The sequence below is a fragment of the Schistocerca nitens genome, chromosome 2, assembly GCF_023898315.1.
Source record: "Schistocerca nitens isolate TAMUIC-IGC-003100 chromosome 2, iqSchNite1.1, whole genome shotgun sequence".
Classification (NCBI taxonomy): Eukaryota; Metazoa; Arthropoda; class Insecta; order Orthoptera; family Acrididae; genus Schistocerca; species Schistocerca nitens.
The window spans coordinates 316036050-316053886 of NC_064615.1; the positions used below are offsets into that span (position 1 = coordinate 316036050).

The following is a 17837-nucleotide window of genomic DNA, read 5'->3' on the forward strand; positions in this document are numbered from 1 at the left end:
TGTGTGTGTGTGTGTGTGTAAAACACCAAGAAGCTCCGAAGCAATAAAGTTGCTCTCACACAAAGGAAGGAATATGAATCTGTTATTTATGGATAAATGCAAATGAATAGAAAAAGATGACCACTGCAGTATCATAGCATAAGTAGAGTAGGACAGCAGCAGGTATTACTGAATTTTTTAGTTGACCTTCAAAAAACAGCTGTAGTATTTTAAACTCCAGGAAAGCAGAAACATGCTCATCTAAGATTTGAAGTTTTTTTTTCAGTTTACAAGTGAGCATTTCTGTCCTCTTCATGAAGAACTGAGAATAAGTTTCATAATTACACTAAAGTAACAGGACTGCTTTCAAAAAATAACAATAATGTAGGTAGTGTTACACTGCTGTGTCCAAAAATAGGTTCCAAACTCATTTCAATGCATTCCAATATGAAAGTTTCATTTTTAATGTGTTAATAAATTTCTTTTATTTTTTTACATTATTGCATAACAAAGTACACTTACAGAAATATCACAAGATCCTTAGTATGATTACTGCACTGAAAATATTTCTCATATACAATGTTCTATAAATATGTGCTTTCTGTATTTATTCACAAATAACTTATGTGTGCATATCAAAGTACATTTATACAATCCATACAAAACAATATGCAAACATTCATTTCTGCTGTCTTAAAAAGTAGCTGCCGTCTTATAATGTCTATGGTAAACCAGCATAAGGTTTTTAAGCTGCGCTTGTGTCATGCTGTAATGTGCAACAAAGCTATATTTTATATATTTTACACCTTTTTTTTACATCAGCCACTCACAGACAAAATAGTGCAACAAAATAAAAAGGAGTATCACAGATAGCTTTTAATGCCTATAACAAGCAATGAAAATAAAAAGAGTTTCAATTACGGACCCAATCAAGTATTGGAAAACATGGCATACAAACATCTGTTAACCCATCTCCTTCCTACACACACACACACACACACACAATTACACTGCCTATAAAACATTGTACAATAAACATAAAAAATTGCTTTCAGTAAATTGTTCACATCACAACAACTTTTGCTATATAGTGGGTTAAAAATCTGATACAAGACATAAAATGCTCAGACACGGTAAGATCAAAGATTCAATACTGAAAGTAAATATAATGATCAAAAACAATTCAAAGCTCTGTACGTCTTGGAGGGTACCTCTTCTTTTCCACAACTGTTGCAACCTTCTGTGAAACTCTTTTACATCCAGAGTTTGAAAATATTTTCATTTCCTCTGGGCCATATGTTAAGTATTCCAAAACTTCTCTGAAATTAAAAAAAATCAATATTACAGCCTTAATGAGGTGGCACAAGGTTGTATAAGTATTATTATACAAACAGTAACTTCTGTTATGGAAATTTTAAAAACAAAGAGTTAAGAACAAACTACAGGGCTATTACAAATGATTGAAGCGATTTCATAAATTCACTGTAGCTCCATGGTCACGACACACTACAGATACGTAGAAAAACTCAAAGTTTTGTTCGGCTGAAGCCGCACTTCAGGTTTCTGCCGCCAGAGCGCTTGAGAGCGCAGTGAGACAAAATGGCGACAGGAGCCGAGAAAGCGTATGTCGTGCTTGAAATGCACTCACATCAGTCAGTCATAACAGTGCAACGACACTTCAGGACGAAGTTCAACAAAGATCCACCAACTGCTAACTCCATTCGGCGATGGTATGCGTAGTTTAAAGCTTCTGGATGCCTCTGTAAGCGAAAATCAACGGGTTGGCCTGCAGTGAGCGAAGAAACGGTTGAACGCGTGCGGGCAAGTTTCACGCGTAGCCCGCGGATGTCGACGAATAAAGCAAGCAGGGAGCTAAACGTACCACAGCCGATGGTTTGGAAAATCTTACGGAAAAGGCTAAAGCAGAAGCCTTACCGTTTACAATTGCTACAAGCCCTGACACCTGATGACAAAGTCAAACGCTTTGAATTTTCGGCGCGGTTGCAACAGCTCATGGAAGAGTACGCGTTCAGTGCGAAACTTGTTTTCAGTGATGAAGCAACATGTTTTCTTAATGGTGAAGTGAACAGACACAATGTGCGAATCTGGGCGGTAGAGAATCCTCACGCATTCGTGCAGCAAATTCGCAATTCACCAAAAGTTAACGTGTTTTGTGCAATCTCACTGTTTAAAGTTTATGGCCCCTTTTTCTTCTGCGAAAAAAACGTTACAGGACACGTGTATCTGGACATGCCGGAAAATTAGCTCATGTCACAACTGGAGACCGACAGCGCCGACTTCATCTTTCAACAGGATGGTGCTCCACCGCACTTCCATCATGATGTTCGGCATTTCTTAAACAGGAGATTGGAAAACCGATGAATCGGACGTGGTGGAGATCATGATCAGCACTTCATGTCATGGCCTCCACGCTCTCCCGACTTAACCCCATGCGATTTCTTTCTGTGGGGTCATGTGAAAGATTCAGTGTTTAAACCTCCTCTACCAAGAAACGTGCCAGAACTGCGAGCTCGCATCAACGATGCTTTCAAATTTATTGATTGGGACATGCTGCGCCGAGTGTGGGAGGAACTTGATTATCGGCTTGATGTCTGCCGAATCACTAAAGGGGCACATATCGAACATTTGTGAATGCCTAAAAAAACTTTTTGAGTTTTTGTATGTGTGTGCAAAGCATTGTGAAAATATCTCAAATAATAAAGTTATTGTAGAGCTGTGAAATCGCTTCAATCATTTGTAATAACCCTGCATTCCCCAACATGAAAGGTTGCACACACACACACACACTAGTAATAAATGAGCAATTCTCAAGCTTACACAACAGAACGTTTGTTATTTAACAGTACAAAGACATCCTAACAAGAAGCCTGGAAGAATGTGTCATTCAAAACCCTGGGTAATGGAAGTGCTTGTTGGACAAAAGGTTATTTTATTTATTTTATTTTATTTTATTTATTGATTTATTTAACCTGGCAAGATTAGGGCCATCAGGCCCTCTCTTACATCTAACCAGGCATTCTACTTATTTTACATTCATATGTTTTAGTAGGCATGTTAAACTACATCTAGTATAAAAAGTGAAATAAACAATTTGAAAGGTACACCTGGAAAAATACATACATATAGAGTTTATATTCTTAGATCACAAGTACTGTTATAATTAGACATTATTGAAGAGACAGATTTTAGATAAGAGTGCTGGCAGCAGGGAGTTTGAGGGAGACTCATGGTGACGGGAGGAGAAGAATAGAGAGACATGATGAAACATAATTAAGGAAATACAAAGGAAAAGAAGATTGCGTGGCTAATAGAGATAGATGAAGAGGAAGGCATCTCAAGAGCAAGATAGGAGACGCTAGCTTTGCTATTTGACGGATGAGAGGATTGGCCTTGTACATCAGTTTTGTGGAGAACTTTATCAGGATGATAGTAGGAAATGCTTCAGCTTCTTCTTAAAAGCAGCAGGAGATTGAATTTTGCGGAAGGTAAGGGGCAGTTTGTTCCAGAGGCGGACAGCGGCAACTGAGAAGGAGTTTGTAAAAGTTTTTGTTTTGTGAGTGGGCACAGTTAGGATACCAAATAACAGTGACCTCGTGTTTCGATTATGATGGCATGACAGGTTTTTAATCTCTGAAGCAAGGTACTGGGGTGCTTGCGCGACGAGGAGTTGGTGAGGTAGACATAGAGTGTGGTAGTCACGCAATTTGTCCGGCCGCAGCCACCCTAGCTCGGAGTATGAAGCACTAACATGATCATATCGGCGAATGTTGCAGGTGTAACGCACACAGGCATTCATGGTTAGCTCTAGCCGTCTTTTGTTTTCACTACTCATGCCTTGTTGAATCACATCACAATAGTGGAGATTCGGTAGAACGAGTGCTTGCACGACCTGGCGTTTCAAGTCCTGTTCCGAAACTTTTTGAGAGCATAGAGACAAGCAGACGTCTTTCGGCACACTGCGACTGTATTCTCCGCCCAGTTGAGATGCTCATCCAAAGTTACACCCAAGTTCTTCACTGTTTTCTGATATGGTATTGGAGTACCGTCGAGCAGAATAGGAGGTAGCCGTTCGCGGAAATCTGAACTTATTAATTTCTGATGGGCTATTAAGATTACTTGCGTCTTTTTTGCATTTAGTTTAAGCCCCAGGTTTTTCGCCCATGTCAGTACTGAAGACAGATCATCATTCATCTGAGCGATTGCAGTGTTTACATCTTCAGGCCTGACGCTTAAGTAGAGCTGGAGGTCGTCGGCATAGAAATGATATTTACAGGAGGACAGAACCGACGAAATATCGTTGACATATAAAGAAAACAAAAGTGGTCCTAAGACTGATCCTTGGGGCACTCCCGAGGAAACATGTTTCCAGGAAGATTTTTCATTTACGCAGACAACACATTGCTGTCTGTCTTTTAAGTAGCTTTCAAACCATTTCATTGCACTATCAGAGAAATTAAGCTGTTGCATTTTTCTGAGCAATATGTCAAAGCTAACAGTATCAAAAGCTTTGCTGAAGTCCAGTAGCGTCAAAATTGTTGCCTTTCGATTGTCGATGGCATATTTCAGGTCATCGGTTACTTTAATTAGAGCAGTGTTTGTGCTGTGATGTTTACGGAAACCGGATTGAAATTTGTCATATAGGCTGAATTCATGCAAGTGTTCAGTGATTTGGTCATGAACAATATATTCAAGTGCTTTGGAAACAGCAGGCAGTATGCTAATTGGTCGGTAATCACTAGGCAGTTGCGGGTTTTCGATCTTAGGGATGGGTCGAATTAGGCTTCTTTTCCATGCAGTGGGATATATTCCGTTCACGAGGGAAAAATTAAATATGTCAGTTAAGACAGGTACTAAGATATCGGCAACATTCTTAATCATGGTTATACTGATACTGTCGTTGCCTATCGCATCAGAAGAGATTCTCATTATTGCTTTTCTTGCCGTATTTGTTGTTACACGTTTTAGATGGAAGGTATCGTTGTTAGTTATCCTGTTTGGGGATTCTTGTGGACGGTAATTATCAGCTGTGCTGGTATTCAGAGGTGCAGAGAAGAATTCATTTAATTCGTTAGCTGACACATGAAAAGTAGTTTCCGATTTTGCCTTTCCGACCCCCAAGCTACGGAGATTCTTCCATAGAGTCGTGGGCGTCAGATCGCTGGATACAAGGGAGCGAGCGTGCCTGATTTTAGCATTGCGAATGCATTGTTTCACTCTGTTCCGTAGCTTTCTATATTCTTCGAAACGCTCGGGTTTCGGATCTGCCTTGAAACGCCTGTGGGCAGCATCCCTATTAGTCATCATTTGACATAATTCAGCTGTCAGCCATGGAGCAGGAGATTTTCTTACACGGATTGTGCGCACAGGTGCATGTTTATCATAGAGGGCAGTGAGTTGATCACCAAGTTCATTAATTTTGCCGTCGATTGTGGGTTTTCTGATTATTTGATGCCATGAGATTTCTGAGGAATCGGCTGTTAGAGCGTCAAAGTCAATACGTTTCATGTTCCTACAAGTTATGTAACGCGATTTGATCCTTGGGGGCTGCACAGAGTAGGCCAGGAATATTACATCATGTGCTGAGAGGCCAGGGGCCGATGTTTGACCAACATCTCTTACTTTGTCAGTCTGTTTCGTTGCAATTACGTCTATAAGAGTATGACTGTGCGCCGTATGGTGTGTAGGTTGTAATGGAAGAATGTTCATGCTATTGCAACTAAACAGTCTTCTTAGGTTTATTGCGGAGGGAGTGTCTCTTAGCAGGTCTATGTTCAAGTCACCCATTACGATGACATGTTCGTATTGACACTGAAGTGAATGTAATTCTGACTGGAAGGAACTCACTGAGCTTATTTTTGGCGGCTTGTACACGACGCCAGTCAAGAATTTCCGACTTTGTATATTTATTTCAATGAACATGAATTCAGCCTCTTTTTCTTCAGCAGGATTTGACGTACATAAGACTTTCGCTTTGAGATCTGTTCGTATATACGCGCCGACCCCGCCACCTCGCTTTTTTGATCTGTCTGCCCTAAGAAATGTGTACCCTGGGAGATGAAAAGATGCAGAGGATATGTGTGGTTTCAACCACGTTTCGGATAGGAGGATTACGTGGTAGTTTAGTTGGTTGAAGAGGAGGCTAAGTTCTTCGTAATGTGCAGGTAAAGACTGGATGTTGCAGTGAGCTGCTAAAAGCTCTGACCCGTTCCGCTGAGCAGCCTGTAGTAGGGTGGCAGACTGGTTTGTCCCTTTGTTAGGCACTACCTGCCGCGAGGGGCACTGGCCGCTGCTTCCGCCAAGTGACATAACACAGGGGTGTCCGAGATTTTGCGCGCCCTGTTTGTGACACAGCGAGTGCCGAAAGAAAGGCGACTGCTAGAGATTTCCTGAGGTTGCGGGAGTATAGAAAATGGATTAGTGGTATTCGGTGCAAGGAGAATATGACCAAAATAGTGACGGGTGTGTGTCACTGTGTATCCTCTGTCGTAAGAGGAGAAATGTAATTAGCGTATTTGAAACAGCTTAGGGTGGAAATAAGGGAAAAGGGAGTGATTTAAGAGGCCGATGCTGCCAGCAGAGAGAAGTAAGCTTAATAATTAATAGATTATCGTAGGAAGCTAGAATTAAATTGAAATTTACTAAAGTGATACTGGTAGTGATTATCGTAGGAAGCTACAATTAGATTAAAATTTGCTAAAGTGATACTGATAGTGATTTTTGTTATGAACAATTTAAACCGAAGAGATGGGTGATTAATGAACTAAAGGAGAGACTAATAATTGCAATAGAACTATTTCAGAACGGAAGAGAATAAACTGAGAAAATGAAAAAAAGTATTAGCAGTAACTAAAATTAAGTAATGGTTAGAGCTACAGAGACAAAAAAAAGTGAAAAGTTAATACAGTTACAAAAACAATTAGTTGAAGGTACAAATATGGGTATAATTAAAAAAATTAATAAAATTACAAGACTATATCTGAGTATAGGGCTGTTACAATTTGCAAATGGTGTTAAGTTTGCACTTTTGGCTCAAGTAGCTTCACTTAATACTATTCAGTTCTGTCATGTTTGTGACTGTCTTCTTTCCAGCTGCTGTCTTAATGATTACTCTGCCATCCTGAGTCCACACATTCTGAAGACCGAAATGGGATATGGCACTGTTTAAAATCTTTAGCCGTTCGTGTGTCAGATCTTCCCTTATTGTAAGCCCTGTCCTTGCTAACTTCTTCTTCTGGGTAAAGATCTCTGCCCTTTTTCGGTACGAGACAAATTTAATTATTATTGGACGAGGTTTGGTGGCACCTGGTAGTTTTCGCCCCACCCGATGGCTCCTGTCAATGTCTGCCTTGGTCACTTCAACGCCTAATTTTTCACGCGCAACCTGTATAAGCAGGTTGTCCGTGTCTTCCTCCTTATTTTCTACTACTCCAAACAGTCGTAGACTATTTCGCCTTTGGTACTGTTCTAGTTCGTCAGTTGCGGCAGATAGCTTCACTTCCAACTTCGTGCCTTTTTCTCGTATTCAGACACAGACTTTTTTAGTGCTGTAATTTCGGCAGTATTGGCCTCAACAGGTTATAGTAATTAATAAAAATTATCACAATGGTTAGATCTAAAATGTAAGAAAGCCTAATAATTCTTGGTCAGATCCATTTTATGTACATCCAGGAAAAGGCAGAGATGACAGCAATGTGTAGCTTAATACTCAAGATGGTTATCACTGTGGATCGTGTCTTCCTACCCAATAGAGTGAATCAGAATATGTTATATATTCTAACAAGGCATGGTCCTCAGGGTTGGAAAAGATTTTTTGATACCATCTATACAGTGATGTGGGTCAGAATCCCAGGCAGGGGGAGTCCAAATGGCATGCACAAATTGCTGAACATTTTGTTGTTCTAGGCATGTTGTCATTGTAGGAGCATGCAATTCCACTGTCTATTAAGGCACACAACAGAGTTGTTCTGTTTGCTTGTTTGTGGTACTTTATGGTGCTTAATAAAAGTCTTGTTTTAAAGTGCCTGGCTGTGCTGTAATGGGATGCCTGTCGTACAGCAGGAAGACAAAAGGTGACAGTAAACAAATCAGTGAACTTTGTAAATGCAGATAAGGCTTAGAATATAGGAACCACAGACTGACAGCTGTGTGTGCAAAACTGAAGTACAGTGAGAAGTGCCTGAAACAAAAAGTGAAATTTAGTGTTGAGAAAATAAAGCATGAGCAAATTTATTAAAAAGAAGTAAGTGGAAGAGGAGGTAACAAACATGAGGGAAACTGATTTCAAGAATGCAGATAAACTGCTTGCTAAGGGGAAAGGAACAAGCAAAGTGGCAAAGAGAAGATATTTGCAAGATAGTTACTCTTACGCTGTATCTAGGAAGTGTTATTTGTTTTTAAGAAATCAGGTCGACTATCAACACTGAAAAGATGGACATCACACTCTTTCAGATGCTTTCCTGGCGTGCTTACATATATTTTGTAGCTAACTGAAGTCCAATCATCAGTATTGTCAAAAGCTCAACATGTATTCTCATTCAATGAAATGAATGTATACAGTAGTGTTAAATATGATTCTGATAAAGATCGTGTTATGTGGCCACACACTAATGTGTTATTTGTTATGGTACGTGGTTTGTTTGCTGAATGGAAGCAACCACTCTATATGATTTTGATACATGGATAACAGATGATCAATTATCTTCTCCATGCAAGATAATGGGTACAATACTGCTGCAGCAGTGTTTGATCTCGGCACAAAATATCGATCAGTGTGGAAAGGTCTTAATGTAACAGAGACAAATATCTGCTTTCTAAATCTGCAGTACAAAAATAAATGTGTCTGGGTGTTCTCAGATGTTCCAGTTTTATTTAAATTAATGAGGAACCACTTTCTGGATGATGGCACATGACTTTCTGGTAAGAAAACTGTTAATTAAGCTGTTGTAGAAAGACTGCTCATGCAGTACATCTTGGTAACTAGGAATATGAAATTAAATTTAGACTGCTATAATACAACACGATGAGTAGAAGGAAAAGACATTCAAAATATTTAGTAAATATTTGTGATCATGTCTCATTTTGCATAATGCCGGACAATACAACATATCATCAGGCAATTACAGTCACAACTTTAGGGTTTAGGGTTGCTGAGGAGGGCAGCAATCTGAAACAGAGTACAGTCAACACAAAGCGTTACAAACTGTGTCAACTTTTAACCATCAGCACTTGGGGGCTGGCAGCCAACTTATCACGCTCTTACCATACCTAGTCTACTGGGGAGCTCATAACATCCTCATTTATGTAAATTCCCAGTTAATAATAAGGTTGGTATATATGCGACCTGAGGCAGTGCCCCACGATGTCAGTGATAGCTCTTGGGGGGGAAAAGAGAGAGAGAGAGAGAGAGAGAGAGATAGAGAGAGAGAGAGAGGGAGGGACAAATACTGCTCTAGAGCCTTAAAATTGATAGCAGTAAGCAGATCGGAAGAGCAGTGTAGTAGTTTTGGTACCTTGCTAACATCCAGAAGGTGGTGGTTCGAATGTCATCAGGTGCTTTGAAATTATTTATTTTTACATTTTTATTGAAATGACACTGATTATTTTTATTCAGTTAATTGGTAAAAATGTAATTTTTTTATTTACAATCCTTTGTCACATTATTGTAATCACCATATTAACTTTTGTCATTTGCTCTCATTTTTTGCAACCTGTCATTCTTTTTTCATATGGTGTCTCCATGCATATGATTTTAATTATTTTGGGATGGTAAATATCACACAAACATTTGTAACACAAATTTTTATTACACTGAGGATAAAATAATGCAGCAGAAGAGTTAAAGGATTACAAACAAAACAAAATTCAAGCAAAATGAGGAATAGAAATAATGAATGCTAAAAATGGTCAAAAATATCAGATAATACAACAGAACAAATTAAATCAAAGTTAATACTAAACATAATTGTCCATGTTATTTTAAAGATACCAAATGAAAAAAAATAAAAACAGGAAGAAAAATGAGTGAAAATGAAAATGTTAATATGATGATTAAATTAACATGACACAGGATTCGAAATAAAAATAAATACATTTAAATCAATTCATTTAATTTAAAACAAATAATTATCAAAATCATTTAAAAAAATATCTTAGGAACCTCCATCTAAGAGGGAGTCAAAAGGCTAGTGTTGTGGAGAATAATCTCTGTTGAAGATAGAAAAGAAAATCATCAAAGCAACAACCTGAGATGCAAGTTTAATTGATACACTCCAGGAGAAGTACTACACAAAATAGCAAATACTGAGAACTGGACTTCATGATTGCATCTTTAAGACTGGAAGTGCTAGATGTAAACTTCTGAAAGATTCAAACTTTAATTCTCTGCTTAGGCCTACCATGAACAATCTTCTTAACTTACTAAATGATTCAACATATTTACAGGACTAATCCACACTTTCAAGATCACTGATATTTCTGCCTGTGATATTCAATAGTGGCGCTACAATTCAAGAGTGTGTCATATACAACTTTTTCATTCACTGTAGTCTTCTTGCCATCAAAACGACAATTTGGTCTTTGCAAGATTATGTCTCATCTTCGAGGAAGCGAATTTCAAAATGATGAAGAAATCCTTACATCTCTTACAGAACATTTTGGAGGCAAAGGAAAAATCATTATCCTGAAGGCATGGAATTGTTAATCCCAAGTCATGAAAAATGTTTTCCAGCAAAACTGGGCTATACTAAAAGTAGTACGCTTCCTATTCTACACTTACATCTATACTCCATGACCCATTTTAAGTTGAGTGGGCAAATGTCACTTCTGGTAACATTATCACTCTCCCACCCCTATTAACCATTCCATTTGTGAATGGTGCATGGGAAGAATGGCTGTCAGCAAAACTCTTCATAGGCTCTAATTTCTCTAGATTTTTCTCATTACAATCATTTCTGCTTTTTTCTAAAATCGGCTTTACATGGTCATTTGACCTTAGGGTGGTCCAGACGGTTGCTTCTAGATATTTTTGAGTTGCCAATGTTTCCACTGATATACTTCCAATGACCTAACACAACAATTCTCTAATCTAAAAATCCTCTCTGAAGTGCACCACTCAAATCTGTAGTGCTACTGGCATAAAAATCTAACTGCTCCAATTCTTTATTGCATTGCTCCTTTCTGAAAAATTAGAAATTAGCAGATAAAACATAATAATCTCCTTGCATAAAATATCCACAGTCAAGTAAAAGTGGAAAAGTTAAGTGTGCCCCTGGGCTGAATAGCACTATCATAGTTATCATATGGTACAAACTGCGGGGGATGTGAACTTCTGCATAGAGATAACCATGAAATTGGTAACATCTGTGTCATACCTTCAGAGACACATTTTATCCAAACACACAAAACAAAGAATGCAAAAATACAATACATTAACTGCTTATTGGGCATAGCAAGTACCACATACCAATCCTTTTACAACAAAGATTTAATGAATATGATTCATTACATATATAACTTTTACTAAATGTTTGAGGACTTCATTTTTTAGGTGAATGTAAACACTGAATTTCGTAAAATTTGGATCAAACAGTTGTCTATGACACTTTTCATCATGAAAGTTGAAAGTAGAGTTACACCAAAATTTTACTTGCAACAAATTAAAATTTTACAACAGGCAACATGTTCTAATAATCTGAACTAAGCAATAATCCTCTATGGCCTATCGATAGGTATAAAGCACACTACACAGTGACACAAGGAATCGGAGTGCTTAACATTCATAAGCACAAAATCTAAAAACTCCACTAAACTTGTACACACACACACACACACACACACACACACAGAGAGAGAGAGAGAAGGTTGCTGTACACCAGCGTCCTCCCCTGAAACCAGACACAAGTAGCAATCCCAACTCTGTTTGTACATAGTACTCTGTGTACATGCCAGATGACAACAGAAACATAAACTTCCCTCTCTGTACACGCCAGACTCCAGCAGACTGCGTGAGAGGCACCAGCATCACCCCCCAGCAACGCACACAGCTGACCAAGCACAGTCAACTGCCCTGCTGCAAACGCCACACGACCTTTCTTCCGCATACCACATCAGCCCCATCTGCATTTCACATGGCACTGATGGAAATCCTTCTGTCAGAGTACTTAAGGTGGCACTTGACCACTAGCACAGCACTCGCTCCAGGCTCAATACCAGCTTCCACTTAAGCCTCATCCGTCAGTAGCGCTCTACAGCAGCAATGTTCAAAGCCATCCCGATCTCCGACGAGACGTCAACCCAGCACAGTCCAGGACTCTAACCAATACTGATTTGTCCATACCTGACCAAGTCTAGTCACTATCTAACACTTCAGCTGGACATTGACCAGACACCAACCTAGGACCCCAATTTGGACTACAGTGAGAACTCGTAGCATTTTATTACAAGTGACTCTTATTTTCTATTTCATGTCAAACAGTGAACTGTTTGTTAGTATGTTACCAATAAAAGTGTTCTTTCATTGTAACGTGTGGAGGGACTTTTATTACGTGCTGTCCCAGCCACTTCGTACGACCAAACCATAGAAGTGGTGACAAGGAATGATCTTACATGTGCAATTCTTCTTTCATGGACACTTCTCTTATCGTTGTTATCACTACGGCTCAACCTGCACTGGAACTCTCACTGTTATGTGATCTACAGTTGTAATGTCTCACCCATGGCATGGCTTGCTCGATTCTGCACTCTTTGGTGACAACGCCACCACACGCTACAGAAGAAACAGCACAGCTTCTGAATCCTGCATGACACTTCTTGCACACCACTGAGCTGCTTTGACAGTGCCTCACGCATTCGAATGCCCTCCTCTACCCCTCCCAGCCCCCCCCCCCTCCCACCTCCCCCACCCAGCTTGGGACTCAGCATGTAAGCTGCTGCTTGCCCGGAGTTCAGCCATGCTTTGAATTTAGGACCCACCTTCCCTGCATGGCTGAACCACTTACTCCACATCTCAGTGCTTCTTGATATGTCTCTCCTGGTTGTATCTGGCCTGTCTGCCTCTGGCACCACAACCTCCAGTGCAGTTTCCCTGGATTCTTGATTCTCTCACTTGCTCTAATGCATTCTTTGAGTCCAGTACCCTCTCCTGCTTTAATGCAGCCTCGGCCCCCATACCTTCTATAGTTTTCAAGGATCCCTTGGCTCCACTGCCTACTTCAACCTTCCTGTCTCTTCAAGCTCTGCCAGTCCCCCAGCCCAGAAGCATCCACCAATCCAGCTGCTATGGCATGGGCCATGCTAGCTCATGCACCATGGAACCTACATGTCTCAGTGCCTCCGGCACATGTACCTCCATCTGGGACAACACCTCCTCCTGTGCTGCCTACTCCTCTGCTGCCACCAATCCAAGTGTCCACCCTGGTTCCAGTACAGCTGCCTCCAGCATCACTGGCCTGCTCATCATGCAATTAACCATCGCAACATGCCACCAGCTGGCATGTTACCACACCACCCTCCCTTTAAGACTTTCTCCATTATTTCCAGTGCCCTCGGTACCCATCCACTCTGTGGACTCTCCTTCTTCGTCCTATGGTCACATCGATCTGCTCTTTTCCAACTCTGTGGACACAGGTGTGTCACCTCCTGACATGTAACCTACACTCCTGGAAATGGAAAAAAGAACACATTGACACCGGTGTGTCAGACCCACCATACTTGCTCCGGACACTGCGAGAGGGCTGTACAAGCAATGATCACACGCACGGCACAGCGGACACACCAGGAACCGCGGTGTTGGCCGTCGAATGGCGCTAGCTGCGCAGCATTTGTGCACCGCCGCCGTCAGTGTCAGCCAGTTTGCCGTGGCATACGGAGCTCCATCGCAGTCTTTAACACTGGTAGCATGCCGCGACAGCATGGACGTGAACCGTATGTGCAGTTGACGGACTTTGAGCGAGGGTGTATAGTGGGCATACCGTCGAATTGCTCAACACGTGGGGCGTGAGGTCTCCACAGTACATCGATGTTGTCACCAGTGGTCGGCGGAAGGTGCACGTGCCCGTCGACCTGGGACCGGACCGCAGCGACGCACGGATGCACGCCAAGACCGTAGGATCCTACGCAGTGCCGTAGGGGACCACACCGCCACTTCCCAGCAAATTAGGGACACTGTTGCTCCTGGGGTATCGGCGAGGACCATTCGCAAGCTGGGCTACGGTCCCGCACACCGTTAGGCCGTCTTCCGCTCACGCCCCAACATCGTGCAGCCCGCCTCCAGTGGTGTCGCGACAGGCGTGAATGGAGGGACGAATGGAGACGTGTCGTCTTCAGCGATGAGAGTCGCTTCTGCCTAGGTGCCAATGATGGTCGTATGCGTATTTGGCGCCATGCAGGTGAGCGCCACAATCAGGACTGCATACGACCGAGGCACACAGGGCCAACACCCGGCATCATGGTGTGGGGAGCGATCTCCTTCACTGGCCGTACACCACTGGTGATCGTCGAGGAAACACTGAATAGTGCACGGTACATCCAAACCGTCATCGAACCCATCGTTCTACCATTCCTAGACCGGCAAGGGAACTTGCTGTTCCAACAGGACAATGCACGTCCGCATGTATCCCGTGCCACCCAACGTGCTCTAGAAGGTGTAAGTCAACTACCCTGGCCAGCAAGATCTCCAGATCTGTCCCCCATTGAGCATATTTGGGACTGGATGAAGCGTCGTCTCACGCGGTCTGCACGTCCAGCACGAACGCTGGTCCAACTGAGGCGCCAGGTGGAAATGGCATGGCAAGCCGTTCCACAGGACTACATCCAGCATCTCTACGATCATCTCCATGGGAGACGAGCAGCCTGCATTGCTGCGAAAGGTGGATATACACTGTACTAGTGCCGACATTGTGCATGCTCTGTTGCCTGTGTCTATGTGCCTGTGGTTCTGTCAGTGTGATCATGTGATGTATCTGACCCCAGGAATGTGTCAATAAAGTTTCCCCTTCCTGGGACAATGAATTCACGGTGTTCTTATTTCAATTTCCAGGAGTGTATGTTCTGCCTACAGCTGACACTTCCATTGTGTCCCTGGTTCACCCCATCCCATTCTGGGCCTCTTGCTTTCTCTACGTGTGTTACATCCATCACCCATCTCATGTATTGACCTTCTAGTCTGGCAGATTACTACAAGGCACTCGGTGCACCTACTGCATGGCCCTGTCTGGGGCCGCCTTGGCCTAGTCACCGCTCTCATATGTCCCCTGTCACTGGCATCTCCTGTGGCCTCTGCAGGGCAATATATGTGGTCGAGGAAAAAGTTCCTGGATTTTTCCCGGATTTCCCAGTTAAAGAGACATACCATGTACTGCTTGGGAATGTAATGTGGTAGTTTCCCATTACTTTCCACATAGGCAGTAGGATGCATAGCTTAAAGTCAGCCGCTCACCATGAGTCAGATGCTGTCAGTAGCCGGCCAGTCCACAGGAGGTTTTGAACAGGTGGCAAGAATATATTGAATGTCTGTATAAGGGGGATGAAATGCAAAGCAAAATTAAGGTTGAAGAGGAGCAATATGTGCCGGAAGATGGAAAAGGATTTACCATCTTGGAAGCAGAACTAGAAAAGGTGCTGAAGGAGATGAAGAATAGGAAGGCATGTGGAATAGATGATTTGCCAGCAGAACTGTTGAAGAGTCTGGAAAACAAGGCAAGAAAAGAAATAGCCTACCTATGTAACGAGATATATGACAAAGGGGAATGGCCTGAGGACTTCACTGCAACAGTTACGATACCGATAGAGAAAAAGAGAAACACTAAAAAATGTGAAGAGCACCGGACCATCAGTCTAATTTCCCATGCAGCTGAGGTCTAGCTGAGAGTGTTGAATAGAAGGTTATATGGCAAGCTGGATAGAGGGATTGCAGAGCAGCAGTTCGGATTTAGAAGAGGAAAAGGAACAAGAGATGCTATTGGCCTGCTGAGAACTATAGGGGAACGATATATGGAAAAGGGTAGAGAAATCTTTTGTGTTTTTATAGGTTTAGAAAAGAGTTCAGTGGAACAAGCTGATGGATATCTTGAAGAGGAAAGGAGTAGATTCGACAGAGAGACGACTGATACAGAATCTATATTTACACCAGAAAGTAAGGATAAGGATTGGAAATGAAATGTCAGAAGGAAGCAGCATTGGATGAGGTGTTAAGACAAGGTTCTTGCCTTTCCCCACTGTTGTTTAACATATACCTTGAAGAGATTATTGCAAAAAGCTTAGATGGGAAAAGAGGAATATGTATTGGTGGAAAGAGAATAGAATGTATAAGATTTGCTGATGACATGGTATTAGTGGCAGAAAGTGAGCGGACATTGAATAACATGCTCAAAGATCTGAATGAAGCTTGTGTGGAATATGAGATGCAAATAAACACAGCAAAACAAAGAGTATGGTCATCAGTACAAGACGCAGACTGTCCATTATTAAAATCGGACAATCTACCATTAGCCAAGTAAGTGAATTTAAATATCTCGGAAGCACAATAGCTGAAGACTTGAGATGTCACCAGGAGGTGAAAACTCGAATTGCCGTAGCGAAGGAGGCATTCAACAGAAAGAGGAGACTCTTATGTGGCAAATTAGATAAAGGACTAAGGAAAAGGCTTGGCAAATGTTTTGTCTGGAGTGTGCCACTATATGGGGCAGAAAAATGGACAATGAGACGAGAGGATGAAAAAAGGTTAGAAGCATTTGAGATGTGGATGTGGAGGAGAATGGAGAGAATAAGTTGGATGGAAAGTGTGAGTAATGAAAGAGTATTGGAAAGGGTTGGTGAGAGAAGATGTCTGCTGAAGGTTGTAAGAGAAAGGAAAAAGAACTGGTTGGGACATTCATTGAGAAGGGAGTGCTTGCTAGTAGATGCTTTGGAAGGATTGGTTTGTGGGAGAAGACTGAGAGGAAGAAGGAGATACAAGGTGATAAACGACATAAAGGGAAGAGGAAATTATACAAACCTGAAGAGGATGGCAGAAGACCGGACAGCCTGGAGAACTACCATGTGAAAACCTGCCTTTAGGCAGAGCACTGATGATGATGATCCCAGTTAAAAATACACTTTCTCCCGTATGAAAATACACTTTTTCCGTGTTAAGTGACAGTATACTTTTCTTCATAATTGTAAAACTTGTCAATCCTTGCAATGGTTGTGGTTTTAAACAGTGGCATAGAATTGCCCGGCACTTTAGAAAACAAATATTTTCATATTACAAAAGTATAAATTCGAATTCCACCAAACACCGCATGTTACTTTCTGAAGCACTGAAATCGAGATTGCAATGTGCTTTTGTAAGCCAGTCGTAGCTCATGTCAAGTGATCTCGCCAGCCAATGACAGAATAGGACACGTGATGTAGTCAGCCAATAGCAACATCACTGTTAAGAAGCGTGAACACAAAAATTGGGAAAGGGTAATGGTTTAAATTAATATACGCAGTGTTGCTACAAGAATTGAAAAGCTTTCACATATAATATTGGTCTCTACGATTAATAAGCTGCAAGAGAAGCTAAGCTTTCACACATAATGTTGATCTTTTTTACATGTGTTACACTTTAGGGTACATCACACAAATGTGCCAGTAAAATTTTTAACCACCACATAAATGTCTGATCTTCTGGGCTCAAAATTATTCTAAATGGTCGTCCTCAAAAAGTTGATTTTTGAATGAGAGTCAAAGGCTCTGTGATTTAATAAATTCATCGTACATTCTCGAACAGAGTTCATCTTGCGTGAAAGGAAATTTACTTTGAAAGTAACGCTTTTCAAACAACTGTTCGGAATATTTTCCTGCAGTCTGTTAGAAAT

General features: G+C 41.4%; 1 protein-coding gene across 2 annotated transcripts in view; it reads right to left on the minus strand.

Annotated features, from left to right (window-relative positions):
* Positions 1-502: 502 nt before the first annotated feature.
* The window catches only part of LOC126236086 (torsin-1A-like), an 81851-nt gene continuing 64516 nt past the window's right edge, over positions 503-17837 (minus strand). For both annotated transcript variants that reach the window (XM_049945150.1, XM_049945149.1), the window contains one exon: positions 503-1298. In XM_049945150.1, coding sequence (XP_049801107.1) covers positions 1163-1298 — 136 coding nt within the window. In that variant the 3' untranslated portion in view covers positions 503-1162. The remainder of the gene's footprint in view (positions 1299-17837) is intronic.